This window comes from Haliotis cracherodii, unplaced genomic scaffold (assembly GCF_022045235.1).
Source record: "Haliotis cracherodii isolate W230 unplaced genomic scaffold, xgHalCrac1.p SCAF_6, whole genome shotgun sequence".
Lineage (NCBI taxonomy): Eukaryota > Metazoa > Mollusca > Gastropoda > Lepetellida > Haliotidae > Haliotis > Haliotis cracherodii.
Window position 1 is genome coordinate 60,686,795 of NW_027266319.1, and position 17,532 is coordinate 60,704,326.

The window sequence follows — 17,532 nt, forward strand, 5'->3', positions numbered from 1 at the left end:
TCGAAAAGTTGAACTAGCACAGCAAACGTGTTTCATATAATTATGTTACAACTTGAAAGGGAATTATGATTATATATGAGATAAGCCATGCAATTGAAAATATAAAACCATGAAAACAACAAAAAATACAGATAATTCGTTTTTACATAATTGTGTTTAATTGTATCACGCAGTGGTTCGTATGAACAACGCATTGCATATTTTGTAATCCGTAGACGCTCTTCCGGAAAAGTACTTCCGGTATATACAAGAGAGGGAGAAAGGAAAACAAAATATTGTTTGTCTGAGTCTTGAACCATTTTGTAAGTATGCTGATGTGTAAGTGTCAAAGACCGTGAACAGTAGGCCACACACTGATTGATTTAGTTTATCATGCTGGCTGTCAAGAGAAGCACCCCCAACAGCCCACCCCAGTAAATTTATTTTATCGCCGAGTACCCAATTCTCGAACGACACCTGTTTTCGAACTGTCATATATATTGTCTCGTTATAACGAGAGGTGGGATGTCAACAAGACTGTCGCCTCGAGAGTGCACACGTTTGGGCTGTCAACATTGGGTTCACGCACAGGACCATGTAACTAATAATAACTAACTCGCACAAGAGTCGAAAGTTTATGGCGAGTGTTTATGATTATTATCATTATTATTATTAGACGAATTTCTGGCGAGTGTTTACTGTTATTATTATTATCATTATTATTATTAATAGATACATGACCCTGTGGTCCATGTGAAGTATACTGTGCACCTGTCAGAACAGTCTGTTGTCATTCAAAATTTTTGCGCCTGTGCCATGATGAAAAGGAAGAGTGGAATAGTGTGAACTTTATAATTTGACAAATATTCATATCTTATGACTAGGTTTCAAACTTTCCATTACTGTTTGAGTTTTAGTGCCAACCTGCAAGAAATATGTTGAGAATTGTGTGCCAAAAAACGTCTCTTCATTCATGGAAAGCCTGCTAAAGTACCAAACAAATCAGGTGTTGGAAAATATGTGACATCACTCGAGTGCAGTGAAAGTTAACGGACAGGCCTTTTATTCATTCTATTGTTGACATCTTCCCGAGGCAAATGAGTTAACTGACTATAAAAGTCCAGTTTCCACCTTGCCGAACTAGGCTGGTATTTATGGAGTTACATTTTGGCTGGGCTAACGAGTCTATGCATAGTCCAATCAAAATCGTGCACCGAAATCGAAATCCGGTTCGTAAAGTGTCATGCAGATTTCGGTCGACTGCAGGATTTGCAAAGCATGTGCACCGCTAACTCGTTGTCAACAGATATTTTCTAAATCTTTTCATGTTTTTAATCAAGGTGCTCACGTCATTTGATGCACTTCGCGATGTAAGACTCGTTTTATCACAATATAGATCTTGATTATCAATCAGATCGTCTTGACTGGGCGCCACTGTTTTGTTTGAAGCAAATGCAAGTGATATGAGAGGTTGAATCTGATTGGTCAATAGGAGAGGCATAGAAAAGACATAACTTGTAATAGCCACTGGTGGCGCTACAATCGAGCCCAGGAATTCCAGCCTAGTTCGGCAAGGGTGGAAACTGGACTTTTAAAGTGAGTTAACTCTCCTGCCTCGGGAAGATGATTGTTGAAGACATCACCTACCAGTATGAACACAAATTTAAGTTTTGATATATCAGCACTGCACCTTACCTGTTCGAAAAAAGGGTATGGGAGGATATGTTATTATAATTGTGATAATAACCTCTTGTTGTTTATTTTGTTTTGCTCCAGGAACGTAATCAAGAAAGATGGGGAAAGAGAAAGGAGGTTTTTTAACTCCAAAAGCAATAGCCAATCGTATCAAAGCCAAAGGACTTCAGAAACTGCGATGGTATTGCCAGATGTGTCAGAAACAATGCCGTGACGAGGTGAAATTAATGTGCTGTTGTTCACTTTATTTAATCACAAGCTAATGTTAATATTTGTTTTGTATTTGTTATTCATGATCACTCTCCTCCTAGGGGTATTCTGAGTAAGACTAGGTCCTATGTCATCATGTGCTTGTCTTGAATAAAGAGTTTACTTAATGTAACATATTCTGCTTGGCATACTCAATATCAATGTCATAACTTTGATAGTATATCTTTGTACACTTTCTTTCCAGAATGGCTTCAAGTGTCACATGATGTCAGAATCCCATCAAAGGCAGTTGCTGTTGTTTGCTGAAAACCCTGACAAATACCTTGATACATTTTCAAAGTAAGTTAACGCAAACATTTAAGGACTCAGCGTGGGATGAACATGACTAGATTTCAAACTTGTGTTCATGTTGTTTCAACTTTGTATGTACCCCTGGTAGTTACTTTAGAATTGTTTCAGAAACTATGTTAATAAATAACAAAGGAAGTGTCTGAATACAAAAAAGTGCAAGAACAAAATTATGATGATCATTGGTCATAGTTAATCAATTTAAATCAACCCTGATTTGTCCTATTTCTCTGATGTTTTGAAAAATAGTTTTTTTCTCATGTATACTCACAGCTTCCCGAGGCAAGGGAGTTAACTGACTGTAAACATGGTAAAAGTCCAGTTTCCACACCGGCTGAACTAGGCCTGTATTTCTAGGTATGATGGTAGTGCCACCAGTGGCTATTACAAGATATTTCCCTTCTATGTCCCTCCTATTGACTTAGAAGATTCCACCTCTCATATCACTTGAATTTGCTTCAAACAAAATGGCGGCGCCCATTGAAGACGATCTGATCAATAATCAATATATAATATTGATATTGCAATAAAACAGGTCTTACTTTGTTAAGTGCATCAAATTATGTGAGCACCTTGATTAAAAACATGAGTAAAATTTGGAAAATATCTCTTGAAGTTGTTGGTATAGATGCTTTGCAAATCCGGAAATCGATCGAAATCTGCACAGCAGTTTACAAACTGGATTTCAATTTCGCTTCACGATTTTGACTATCCATAGACTCGTAAGTCCAGCCAAATTATAACTACATAATTCCAGCCTAGTTCAGCAAGGGTGGAAACTAGACTTCTATAGTCGGTTAACTCCCTGGCCTCAGGAAGATGGTATACACAGTATCAGGAAACATTTACACTGTGACAACTTACGATCAGTAATCAAATATAGCAACGTTCCTCAGCTTTCTCCGATTTCATTTATGCTCACCTTACATTAGCTCTTTGTGAAAAGTGGGAAGCATATTATTATCCATTATAATATTACCAGTACAACAATATGTTCTTTATCTTAATGGATGAAGTAAACATGGTAGGCCTAGAACTTGGAAAGGATGTTTTGTCAGATTTTTATTTTGAATATTATATTATAGGGGTGTCATCGAAATATCGATATATTGCTATTGGTAAGCTCTTAAAGTCAATAAATCTATTGTTAAATCAGTTTCTGATCAATGGTATCGATTTCAGTTAGGAATATCAATAGTTTTGATTGTATTTACCATGTCAATATAATACATGCAATGCTGTTCAAATTTGTTTTTCTTTTGATCATGAGAGGTAGTAATTTACACATGGTAATGTGGAAGCTTCTTTTTCTTAAATTATTAGGGTAAAGAAAAAACAAATCAGTCATATCTCAAACTTTACTTTTTATTTGTTGTTATGGTTATCACAGTCAAAGGAAGGAAACTTCAGTTCCAAGGTTTAATGCAACTCTAAAATCCATCTAAAACGATACACTGGAAACTATCGCTATTTAGCGCAATAGTTGCTTGCAATATCAAAAGTTATCGCAGTAGTTTCTTTCAATATTAATAGTAATCGCAATAGTGATTCCCAGACCAATAGTCACCCCTATTATATTACATGATTGTTTCTGAGTACGTGTTAACATAAAATCTATTAACAATTGGGTGGTGGTTTTTAGTTTTTGTGGGGGCACGGGTGGCCCAGTCGTCTAAGGCGCAGCAATCTGCTGTGCAGAGTTGCCTCTCTTGGGCATGCCAGAAACCTATGATTGTGGGCTCGAATCCCGTTTCCCCCCGATTATGTTTCTAGGTTTGTCAGCACCATACCCGTGCTCGTGGGTTTCACCGAAGTGGTAAAGGTCTGAGACCTGCATCACTCCTGTCTTTCCTCCCACATTAAGCTGACACGCCGTGATATAACTGTAATACTGTTAAAAGTGGCGTTAAGCCCAACTCACTCACTCTTAGTTTAACATGTGTAAGTTTTGATAAATTGTAGACAAAACTGTTTCTCACTCCCTCATTGAAGTGTTTCATATTCTTGAATGAGGTGAGCTTCTGTACCGATGGTATCCTGTTTAGTGTCATTATATATTCATTTTTGTTATTGCCTTCCAGAGATTTTCAGGATGGGTACTTGGAACTATTGCGGCGGAGGTTCGGAACCAAGCGAGTCCATGCCAATATAGTGTACCAGGAATACATCGCAGATAGGGAACACGTGCACATGAACTCCACCATGTGGGAAACTCTCACAGAGTTTGTCAAGTGGTTGGGGAAAGAAGGTGAGTCTCCTTGATTTTTTTATATCAGAGTTTTTAACGTGTTTTTTTAAGTTTGTTCTAAGCATATTTTTGTTGTTGCTGGTAATGTATTGATTGAAAACAATTTTTCTTTTGGACAATTATCACATTGTTCAAGGCAAACATTACGACTAATATGTGTTAAAGGAATCTTTAAAAGATTTTTTTAGATGTGTGTTATTACCAGTATACCACAATGTTAAATACCCCCCAGTGAAGTTCCCGGTAGAGAATAGGTTTTCAGCAACCCATGCTTTCTGTAAGAGACGACTATGCTTGTTGCAAGAGGCAACTAATGGGATCCGGTGGTCAGGCTCACTGACTTGGTTGATGCATGTAGATGCTCATGATGTCAATCACTGGATTGTCTGGTCCAGACTTGATTATTTACAGACTGCTGTAATATGTCTGGAATATTGTTGAGAGCGGCGTTAAACTACAAACAAACAAACTAATGTATGCATGTCACAATATGCTTGGGAAATACTGGTCTATTTCGTTGTCATTATCATGCATTTATTCATCTTGTTGGCAAAGTTTACAAAGTCACTCGTCAAATTTAAATAATGAAATTCACTAAATTAGCTACTGATTCCTGTGATTGAAAAAGCAAAACTATTCATGACCAGCTTCCTGTAGACAATGTGTCTAGTATGCATGCATTGTGACATTAGCCACATCAAAATGACTGACAACTATGAAGTTGTCAAAAAGTTGGAGGGAAGTAATTTTAGACATTTTTATTTTTTACGTTTCCATGGCAGCAAGATGGACTTAGGTTCTGTGAGGAAAGGGTTCGTTTCTGGAGCATAACTCATAAACCGTTTAATATTTTTTCATCAAACTTTGCAGGGTTGTCAGGTACATGCTGAACTGGTGCCTTTTGCTATTTTTATTTTTTACGTTTCCATGGCAGCAAGATGGAGTTAGGTTCCAAACTCTTCTTTTTTTTTTACAATTTCCATATCAAGTTCCACCTCGGTTAAAAAAGGTTTGGGTTTGTTTAGATTTCATTATGTCATAAATTCTGCAACAGGGGCGGGGGATATAGTCCATGTTGGACCAAGTCATTTCCGTTAATTTTATTCAGGTTCATAACAGATTACAGATGAAAGAATGCATGAAATATTTTGTGGTACGTATCAGAGGTCACAAATTATTATTGAAATACAATGCAATGAACCAAGACACAGAGTATAACCACTTAGCGCTACGACTATTGTAAGCCTATGTTAAAGTATGGGAGTTACGATCATCTTAGCGCTCAGATCACTTTGTACAAGTGGCCCCTGACCTATTGTAGTGTTTAGCCGTGCTCTTACTCACTGAGTGCGAGAGCATTGATGGTCCAGTTGTCTAAGGCAACACATTTCTCTGCAGAGTTGCATCCCTTAGTCATGCCAGGATCTCATAAATGTGAGTTCAAATCTGGGATTCACCTAGCTTGTTTGGCAGCACTACACCCATGCTCATATGTTTAAACGTTGACTAAGAGCTTTCCTCCCATATAAAAACTGACAAGGGTAATACAACTGAAATATAGTTTGAAGGGTAGTTTAGCCCAACTTACTTACACTCATTCGCACATTGCCTGGGTTTGGTTGGTTTGTTGTTTAACGCCGCACTCAGCAATATTCAAGCTATATGACGGCGGTCTGTAAATCACTGGATTGTCTGGTCCTCATTCGATTATTGCTGAGTGCGGCGTGAAACAACAAACCAACCAACCAAGTACTATGGGGCTGTGGCCTTACAGTTATATATGAATTGATACGCTGGTTAAATGATTTCCAGTGGTTTAGTTCCACCCTGTGTGTTGCAGGCGAGTGTGTGGTGGACTACACAGAGAAGGGCTGGTTTGTCCAGTACATTGACCGGGACCCCGAGACCATCCGGAGGCAGGAGGCCACCAAGGCCAAGGAGAAGATGGACATGGATGATGAGGAAAGAACAGCCAAATTTATCCAGCAACAGATTTCACGAGCATCTCAGTCCGATACAAAGTCCCACAATCCTGAGTTCACGGAACTGAAACGAGAAGATGAAGAAGAAAAGGGTAGGGTTACAGTGTGCTTTGAGCATCTCAGCTGTTTAAAGGAAGACACTGAGCTGGAAGACCAAAAGTTACCTGTCACCTAAATGTCACAATTGAATTCATATTTGGATCAGGAAAACAGTGTTAGAAGTACCAATTGATAATTTTGCGACTTAATAAGCGCCCCGCGATATTTGCTAATATATTGGCCAGTGAAAAATCCTAATTCTACCATTAATTTGGAATTTACTTGATTCTGATTGGTCAATCAGAGGCTATTAAATCACAATAAACCCCCTCTGATTGAAACAGCTGGTTTGACGGCCGCATCACCATGGAAGCTAATATTCATAGAATAGTACTTTTCTCAGTCATTGTCGCTAGGCATATTTAAATAATTATATATCTACAATTACAGGTTACAAAATGCACAGATGCGGTTACTACAATATTCAAAGGATGTGTGGCAATACATTTCGTGCAGAAAACACGATAGAAATCAACAGAAGGAATGTATTCACGTTTTGGAGACAACAGAGAGCTTGGAATTTGGGCGCTTTTCTATATACGACAGTGACGTCATATCTTTTGCGTCACAATGAGAGATATGACGTAAAAATGTTGACGCGCGATGTAGAGCGAAAGCCTTGCAAAGCTTGCTTTGTTTTCCTTAGGGATGCCCACCTCATGTTAGCTTACCAAGTTGCCATGCTTATATGCTTTCAATGCCTGTCATATGTTAGGGTGAAAACAAACTGCGCCATATTTTGTTCCGTAATTCAGATCGGTAACCCACTCAAAACACTGGACTCAATCCATGCCACTTCTCTCAGTATATTTGCTAACACCAAAGAGTTCGCGTTCGGTTTCAAATTCAATTTAGCGGGGTTAAATCTACAGGTAACCTAGCTCTACATTGAAAACAAAGTATGTTTATCTCCTAATTAGAACCCCTTCCAATTGATCAATGACTTGTTTATTCGCGTATAATACGCACTCATATGTTATATGCACACTTAATTATGGGCAATTAAATTCTGGAAAAATATATCGGACATACATAAACATTTCAGGCTGTCAGCATAAACCATGAAATTTATCTTTTAACTCGTTTCTTACATGAAAATAATACTCTAAAAGGCGGATGCTTATTAAAGCCATACACTACAATGTCAGAGATTACGAGGAGAGAAAAATCTTAGTTAAACATTTTGGTCAATGATATGTTACAAGACAATGAGATTGACAGTTTTCATATTATTTCCCATTGCGGTAGGCATTTATAAGGTGCAGTCATTAATATTGTCATGTGCAATTTTCTTGTTTGACAACCCGAAATTAGCATATTGACATATGTTTTATATTTGCTGCCATGCAGTATAGGAGATTCAGTAAACGATCATTACTCATTGCTTATTACAAATATCAAAATATATATAAGCTGAGCTTATCAGACTGAAATAAATGTTAGTTGACCCAGACTTGAGACAAGTGACTAAAGTTGCAAACTGTCTCCATCTACCATCTTGCCGAACTAGGCTGGTATTATGGAGTTAAAGTTTGGCTGGAATAACGAGTCTGTGTATAGTCCAATCAAAATCGTGTAACGAAATCGAAATCCGGTTTGTAAACTGTTGTGCAGATTTCAGTCGATTGCAAGATTTGCAAAGGATGTGCACCGCCAACTCGGTGTCAGCAGATATTTTCAAAATGTTTTTATGTTTTTAATCAATGAGCTCACATGATTTGATGCACTTTGTGAAGTAAGACCCGTTTTGTAACAATATAGATCTTGATTATTCAATAGATCGTCTTGACTGGGCGTCGCCATTTTGTTTCAAGCAAATGCAAGTCATACAAGAGGTGGAATCTGATTGGCCGATAGGAGAGGCATAGAAGGGACACAACTAGTTATAACCACTGAAATACCAGCCTAGTTCGGCAAGGGTGGAAACTGGACTTTTATAGTCAGTTAACTCTCTTGCCTCAGAAAGATGCCATCTACTGATTGCAACAGATTGATAAACTAGCTGTTTCTTTCACTTCAGTTACCTTTAGTCTCGATTCTGGAGCTAAGAAGAAAGAAGACACAACGTTCAAGTAAGTTCACCATGTTTATCCGACTGCTATAATCTCTTGGATTTTCATGCATCATTACAAACTCAGTCACATGATAATACGGATATGTAACATGAAAACAATTGGTTCTCAGACAATGCTGTTATTTTGGTCATTCGTAGCATTGTGAGGGGGCACGGGTGGCCCAGTCGTCTAAGGCGCCGCGATTCGCTGTGCAGAGTTGCGTCCCTTGGACACGCCAGAAACCTATGAATGTGGGTTCGAATCCCAGTTCGCCCAGATTATGTTTCTAGGTTTGTCAGCACCATACCCATGCTCGTGGGTTTCACCGAAGTGGTAAACGTCTGAGACCTGCATCACTTCGGGCTTTCCTTCCACATTAAGCTGACACGCCGTGATATAACTGTAATACTGTTAAAAGTGGCGTTAAACCCAACTCACTCACTCACTCACTAAGATTGTGAGAGTCAGTCAGTGCCCTGATTACAGGGCACTGTGCCCGCACAACGGCAACATTTCTGGTGCCACCTTTTAGTATCTTCCCTCTACGTTGCTTCAATGTCAGGCAATGGCAGGGTTTACACAAAGTTCACTCACAGAGAAGGGCACATTTGACTCGTGAGTTATGAAGGCATTATTATCCCCCACCACCATGTGGAAGGGGGATATAGGAATGGGGTGCTGTCCGTCCATCTGTCACATTTCTGGAGCTGAATTAAAAAAACATGAGAGATATCTTAACCAAACTTGGCACAAAGATGGGACTAGTTGTGAACTGGTGCCTTTTGATAGTTTGGGATTATAAAAAATAATCTATTTTTGGAGTTTCCATGGCAACAACTTTGACTATGACTGAAATTGGCGGTAGTGCTCGTTTCCAGAGCAGATCATGAAAACCGTACAATAATTCTTCACCACACTTGGCACATAAATAGGTTTAGTGGTAAACAGGTGCTGTTCGATAGTTTGGGATTTTAATTTTTTTAAATGTTTTTTGAGTTTCCAAAGCAGCAACTTTGACTTAGGCAGAAAATGGCAGTAGGGCTCATTTCTGGAGGGCTTATGCCTTGCACACATCCGGATGTCATATGGGCAGGGGATATGAGTAATTCATGCTTGTTTCATTAGCTGACTGAAAATAACCACGCCACTACTAGTACTATACTGCAGTGATAGGGGTTGGTTGGTTGGTTTGTTGTTTATCGCCGCACTCAGCAATTTTCCAGCTGTATGACGTCAGTCTGTAAATAATCGATTCTGGACCAGACAATCCAGTGATTGATATCATGAGCATTGATCCACGCAATTGGGATCAATGACATGTATCAACCAAGTCAGCGAGCCTGACCACCCGATCCTGTTAGTTGCCTCTTACGACAAGCATAGTCGCCTGTTATGGCAAGCATGGGTTGCTGAAGACCTATTCTACACCGGATCTTCACGGGTCCATTGGTAGGGGTGATGGAGGACAGTAGTGGGAAGTACTGATGATGTCCAAATATTGTCCTCAGAACCCTGTTAGTCATGTTGAATATCATTCCTGATGATTCGCGGGGCACGGGTGGCCCAGTCATCTGAGGGGCCGCGATTCGCTGTGCAGAGTTGCGTCCCTTGGGCACGCCAGAAACATATGATTGTAAGTTCGAATCTCCGCTCACTCCGATTTTGTTTCTAGGTTTGTCAGCACCATACCCGTGCTCGTGGGTTTCACCGAAGTGGTATACGTCTGAGACCTGCATCACTTCTGGCTTTCCTCCCACATTAAGCTGACATGCCGTGATATAACAGGAATACTGTTAAAAGCGGCGTTAAACCCAACTCACTCACTCACTCACCTGATGATTCTGTGATTCAGGAAGCCCACAGGAAACCCCCTGAAGAAAGTGGACAGCAAGTCAGTGTTTGGGAAGGGGGAGAGCTCACGGCAGGAGGGGAAGATGGAGACAGGAGGGGCAGAGATGAGGGGACAGAAACGGAAAAGTGCCCTGGGTGAAATTATGGAGGTCAGTACACAGAGGGCACAGACAAGGTTTTTCTTGTGTTGAAAATGCACTCAAAACCATGTTATATCCATACCTAAAATGCCTGGCATTGTTTGAGATTTTAAACCAAGGGTAGGTAACTCTAATTTGCCAACCCGAAAGCAGAATGGTAGCAAGCTTTTAAGCTTTTTTGACCAATATTGTTATTCTTGGTCAAACATTAACGTCATCGCATCATAATAGGTTGTATGTTTTACCTGATATTTTACAAATTTTATTTGATATATATTCTTATGTTAACTGGGCATATATATAGCATGTGAAATAGGGTAGGCATGATTGGTGAAATATAAGTTAGGACAACCTACTTTTATTATGTTTCTAGTCTCAAACGTATGTCCATGTTGAACTGTATTGACCCAAGTTGTTGTGTCTGTTTTGTTCTCGGGGGCACGGGTGGCCCAGTTGTCTAAGGTGCCGCTATTCCCTGTGCAGAGTTGCGTCCCTTGGGCACGCCGGAAACCTATGATTGTGGTTTCGAAACCTGGTTCGCCTGATTATGTTTCTAGGTTTGTCAGCACCATACCTGTGCTCGTGGGTTTCACCGAAGTGGTAAACGTCTGAGACCTGCATCACTTCGAGCTTTCCTCCCACATTAAGCTGACACGCCGTGATATAACTGGAATACTGTTAAAAGCGGCGTTAAACCCAACTCACTCACTGTCTTGTTCTCAGTTTGAGGAGAAGAAGAGGGAGAAGGTCAACCGGAAGGATTACTGGCTCCAGAAGGGTATTGTCATCAAAATTGTGTCCAAGAAACTAGGTGACAAGTTCTACAAGAAGAAGGCCTATGTAAAAGTAAGAGAAGTGGTTTAGCTTGTTCCTGATAGCCTCCGTGGTCTAGTGGTAGAGCGCCTGCCTGTAGAGCGGAATGTCGTTAAAATATGGTACTTGTTGTTACCCTGCCTGGCGCTCGGCATTAAGGGGCTAAAACAAGGACTGGTCAGCTCGAAGTCAATATACTGTGACTGAGTGGGATATTCATGTTAAACTGTGGCATGGTATCTCAGTGGGTAGCACTATAAAATCTGCATTAGTCTGGACTAGTACAAGCAGCCACACACACACACATACACGTCCATACATGTCACAATATAAGTGCAATAATTTGACGTTACATTAAAACCCATTTCACCTCACCAGACCTGTTGTGGATAGAATCATGTCTTGTTAGCTGAACAGTAGTTTGACTAGAATCACATCCTGAAAATAATTACTCCATAAAAAACTAACGCGAAAACTTCATTACTCAAGCAGGCTAAAAGCACTCAAAAGCCTTACCTGTCTCGGATGAATGTGAACCAGACCCAGGAATAGCTGTACAACATCAACCTGTAATGTCTTGTAGCTGTTTCATGGTTTTGCACTACATTGAACTTGCCAGCAGTTCCATTTCAGTGCTACAGCTCTATTCTTGAACAAGTCAGTATTTGAGGAATTTGTTTCTTCACTTAATTTACTCTTTGTATATTGTATGACTTTTCAAGTAAATATGAAGCCAAGACATATATGCCAATGTTCCAGGAAGTGAAGGACTTGTACACCGGCATCATCAAAACACTGGACTCAGGCGACACGATCAAGGTGGACCAGACCCACGTGGAGACGGTGATACCAGCTATAGGTAATGTCATCGTTACTCTATACCTGCTATAGGTAATGTCATTGTTATTCTATACCTGCTATAGGTAATGTCATAGTTACTCTATACCTGCTATAGGTAATGTCATAGTTAATCTATACCTGCTATAGGTAATGTCATCGTTTCTCTATACCAGCTATAGGTAATGTCATCGTTACTCTATACCAGCTATAGGTAATGTCATCGTTATTCTATACCTGCTATAGGTAATGTCATCGTTACTCTATTCCAGGTATAGGTAATGTCATAGTTACTCTATACCTGCTATAGGTAATGTCATCGTTATTCTATACCTGCTATAGGTAATGTCATCGTTACTCTATACCAGCTATAGGTAATGTCATCGTTATTCTATACCAGCTATAGGTAATGTCATTGTTACTCTATACCAGCTATAGGTAATGTCATAGTTACTCTATACCTGCTATAGGTAATGTCATTGTTACTCTATACCTGCTATAGGTAATGTCATCGTTACTCTATACCAGCTATAGGTAATGTCATCGTTATTCTATACCAGCTATAGGTAATGTCATCGTTACTCTATACCAGCTATAGGTAATGTCATTGTTACTCTATACCAGCTATAGGTAATGTCATAGTTACTCTATACCTGCTATAGGTAATGTCATAGTTACTCTATACCAGCTATAGGTAATGTCATAGGTACTCTATACCAGCTATAGGTAATGTCATAGGTACTCTATACCAGCTATAGGTAATGTCAATGTTACTCTATACCAGCTATAGGTAATGTCATCGGTACTCTATACCAGCTATAGGTAATGTCATCGTTACTCTATACCAGCTATAGGTAATGTCATCGTTACTCTATACCAGCTATAGGTAATGTCATTGTTACTCTATACCAGCTATAGGTAATGTCATTGTTACTCTATACCAGCTATAGGTAATGTCATAGTTACTCTATACCTGCTATAGGTAATGTCATTGTTACTCTATACCTGCTATAGGTAATGTCATCGTTACTCTATACCTGCTATAGGTAATGTCATTGTTACTCTATACATGCCATAGGTAATATCATCGTTATTCTATACCTGCTATAGGTAATGTCATCGTTACTCTATACCAGCTATAGGTAATGTCATTGTTACTCTATACCTGCTATAGGTAATGTCATTGTTACTCTATACCTGCTATAGGTAATGTCATCGTTACTCTATACCAGCTATAGGTAATGTCAATGTTACTCTATACCTGCTATAGGTAATGTCAATGTTACTCTATACCTGCTATAGGTAATGTCAATGTTACTCTATACCTGCTATAGGTAATGTCAATGTTACTCTATACCTGCTATAGGTAATGTCATCGTTACTCTATACATGCCATAGGTAATGTCATAGTTACTCTATACCAGCTATAGGTAATGTCATCGTTACTCTATACCAGCTATAGGTAATGTCATTGTTACTCTATACCAGCTATAGGTAATGTCATTGTTACTCTATACCTGCTATAGGTAATGTCATCGTTACTCTATACCAGCTATAGGTAATGTCATCGTTATTCTATACCAGCTATAGGTAATGTCATTGTTACTCTATACCTGCTATAGGTAATGTCATCGTTACTCTATACCAGCTATAGGTAATGTCATCGTTATTCTATACCAGCTATAGGTAATGTCATCGTTACTCTATACATGCCATAGGTAATGTCATAGTTACTCTATACCAGCTATAGGTAATGTCATTGTTACTCTATACCAGCTATAGGTAATGTCATCGTTACTCTATACATGCCATAGGTAATGTCATAGTTACTCTATACCAGCTATAGGTAATGTCATCGTTACTCTATACCAGCTATAGGTAATGTCATCGTTACTCTATACCAGCTATAGGTAATGTCATCGTTTACTCAAGACGAAGTTTTACATAGGCATAGGTGGATTCAGAGACGGTGGGTGTGGGGAATATTATATCCAAGGGGTCCAGCCCCCCCCCCCTTTGGAAAACCAAATTTTGTATGTTGTAAACAATTCCACCCCCCCCACCCCCCTCAACAAACAAACACACACACACACACACACACACACACACACACACACACACACACACACAGATGATCTGCCCTTGCTACAGCAGAGATTTGGTGGAGGTGATTGATCAATATACAATACAGATATGATACAAAGGATAGAGGATGTGAGCACACCTGAAACTAGTTGATCGCTGTTGATGATATAATCTGTCTTGACCAATCAGCATCATTATCTGCTGTGATTCAGGCAAGGAAGTGATGGTGGTGAATGGCGCCTACCGAGGAGAGAAGGCCACGCTAGAACACATTGATACAAAGGAATTCTGTTGCACCATAAAAATCAACTCGGTAAGTTGAAACCAAAAATATTTGAAGATTGACTTGTAGAGGTTCCTTGTAGGTTGACCATGTGCCCTGCAGAGTTCCGTCCCTCAGATGTGCCTGGATCTTGGGTTTAAATCACAGATTCACTATGATTGTGATTCTTGGTTTGTTTCTTCTGCAGGAATAGAATATTATAAACAGTTTTTTCGACATATGAAGAACCATAATTTCAGTTGTTGTTTTAGACATGGAGAAATGTGAATGCACAATGCCTTTTAGAAAGTAATCAAATGTAACAAATGTTATGTCTGGATAACACTTTCTTAGTAAAGTATACATTCTAGTACTTTGGGGGTTTAGTCCCATCCAGGATTTGATCCCACACTCTCAGGGTAAGGAACCTAATGAACGCTCACAAAGTCAGCAATCTAACCCACTCAGCCACTGAGGCTTCCACAGTGGAACCCAAAAAGAACTATCATGTGTACTTTACTAAGAAAGTGTTATCCCAGTTATACCATCTGTTACATGGAGAAATGTGTTGGAACGTCCACTTGAGACTGGAGAGTGTTAACATGTCATTTTATGGCTGAAATTTTGCTGATATGTCCAAAAATATAATTTTAACTTACTCAGTGTGTAAGATTCAGATAGGTGGGTTGAAAGTAATATTTTTCATGGTAAATATTTCTTATGGGTAGTAAAGACAATGACAGGCTCAGATGTTAATTTCGTGACATGAGGGTGGGATGTGGGTGGTGTGGTATAGGCGCCTGTACTCACACAGCACCTTACTGTTTCAGGGCTTGATAACGGGTCGTATCGTTGAAGGCATACAGTATGAAGACATCAGCAAACTACACACATGACCTTAGGTTTGTCTAGTTGCTCGGTCACTAGGAAAAAACCAATGTCTTTGTTTGGTTGTACAGAGACTGTTAATTTAGAGGTCCAGCTCTGCTGTGTTCAGGCATCACAGATTGGTTTACAGGGGCAGGAGTCTTCTACACCGCAGATCTAAGCTCTCTGCATACCTTCCAAGCGAGAAGCATCGTGTTGCCTTGGCACATGGAGTATCTGCATACTGTCATCTTCCTGAGGCAAGAGAGTTAACTGACTATAAAAGTCCAGTTTCTACCCTTGCCGAACTTGGCGTGAATTCCTGGGCTTGATCGTAGCGCCACCAGTAGCTATTACGACCATTCTGTTCTATGCCTCTCCCATATGGACCAATCAGATTCCACCTCTCGTATCACATGCATTTGCTTCAAACAAAACGGTGGCCCCCAGTCAAGACGATTTGATCTACCATCAAGATCTATTTTGTGGGAAAACGATTCTTACTTCGCGAAGTACATCAAATCACGTGAGCACCTTGATTAAAAACATGAAAAGATTTGGAAAATATCTGTTGACAACGAGTTGGCGATGCACATGCTTTGCAATTCCTGCAATCAACCGAACTCTGCATGGCAGTTTACGAAGTGGATTTCGATTTCGGGGCACAAGTTTGATTGGACTATGCATAGACTCGTTAACCCTGCCAAAATGTAACTCCATAATCCAAGCCCAGTTCGGCAAGGGTGGAAACTGGACTTTTATAGTCAGTTAACGCTCTTGCCTCGGGAAGATGGTATACAGCAGACTTTGGATAGAATGGCTTACACATTGATCAGCTCTTCAACACATTCAAAGAACAACATAACATGACAGAAGGAAATCTGGAATTATGTGTGGACTTCAGGATATTCAACATTTACGTTTTCCATCTGCCACTCTCTACATTATCTGATAAATGTGTTGCGATACTGAAGTACAGTAGATTCTAGGATGATAATTTTTTACATCTACTTGAACTTATATCTGTAACATTATTACTAATGACGTCATATGGCTGGAATATTGTTGAGTGCGACGTAAACCAACCAACCAACAAACCAACCAATGAATGATGACTGTAACATGTTTAAAGAGCCATGTGATTGTTTCATGGAGGAAAGGAAAATTGTGATTGAAATACACAGAACAGAAGTAAACTGGACAATTGTCCATGAAAATGTGTCAACAATGGCATTATTCTTTTGGACTCTTCTTATGAAGATCTGATAGTGTCCTGTCACGCTATTTGTCCATTTTCCTTCCTCCTCGATTTGATATTGTTGTATATGATGGAGGATGTCATTCAGTTGTAAATATGGAGATAGATATCGCTGTATATGCATTTACGAGGATGATTGAGAATAAAGTCATTTTTCCACGAGCCTTGAGTCTTGGGTACTTTCTTTGTTGATTTGATATGGGAGGCGAAAGATAGCGATGAAGCACAGAGGCTGGTTCAAGATTTGTTCAAGTATGAATCTTGAATTCTGAAAGTTTGGAAAGGGTGGTCAGATTTTCAAGAACACATATATTATGTATAGGATAAAACACGTCCGAGGGTTGTTATGATATTTAAAACCTGAGGGATTTTCCGAGGGAAAGGGTTTTAAATATCACTAACAACCTGAGGGGAAGTGTTTTATCTAACTTATGAACCGAGAAAAGAAACTTAAAACAACATTTATCAACATTTTTATTTTTCGAACATACTTTTCTTAGGAAACGGGCATAAAATATCTGTTGCTGGCATACGGATCTTGAAAAGGACATTCTAAAAAACATTGTGATTGATCAGCGCCTCTGTAGCCTTGTGGTACACTCACTGGGCTACAGATACGAAGGTTGCGTGTTCGATCCTCGGGAATATAGAGAAAACATTTGTCATTTGATTTTACATTTCATTACATGTTACAATCTGAACCGAAGTTGTATAAATAAAATACCCAGGACATTATATAAGATCCATCGGATATTATTACACATATAGCAAATATGACTTGAATATCCTATAAAATCCCGGGGA

At 39.4% G+C, this 17,532-nt stretch overlaps 1 protein-coding gene across 2 annotated transcripts; it reads left to right on the forward strand.

Moving 5' to 3' along the window:
• Window positions 1-224: 224 nt before the first annotated feature.
• On the forward strand, window positions 225-16,883 carry LOC139445109 (DNA/RNA-binding protein KIN17-like). Of its 2 annotated transcripts, none has more exons than XM_071226202.1 (11): window positions 225-302; window positions 1,756-1,892; window positions 2,129-2,223; window positions 4,314-4,480; window positions 6,321-6,554; window positions 8,582-8,633; window positions 10,468-10,615; window positions 11,330-11,452; window positions 12,179-12,278; window positions 14,554-14,654; window positions 15,434-16,883. In XM_071226202.1, exons 2-11 carry the CDS (start codon window positions 1,773-1,775, stop codon window positions 15,497-15,499), a joined length of 1,206 nt encoding a protein of 401 aa, XP_071082303.1. In that variant the 5' UTR covers window positions 225-302; window positions 1,756-1,772; the 3' UTR covers window positions 15,500-16,883. The 2 variants fall into 2 exon arrangements, with proteins under 2 accessions (XP_071082303.1, XP_071082304.1); XM_071226203.1 differs by having other exon boundaries at window positions 248-318.
• Window positions 16,884-17,532: the final 649 nt, after the last annotated feature.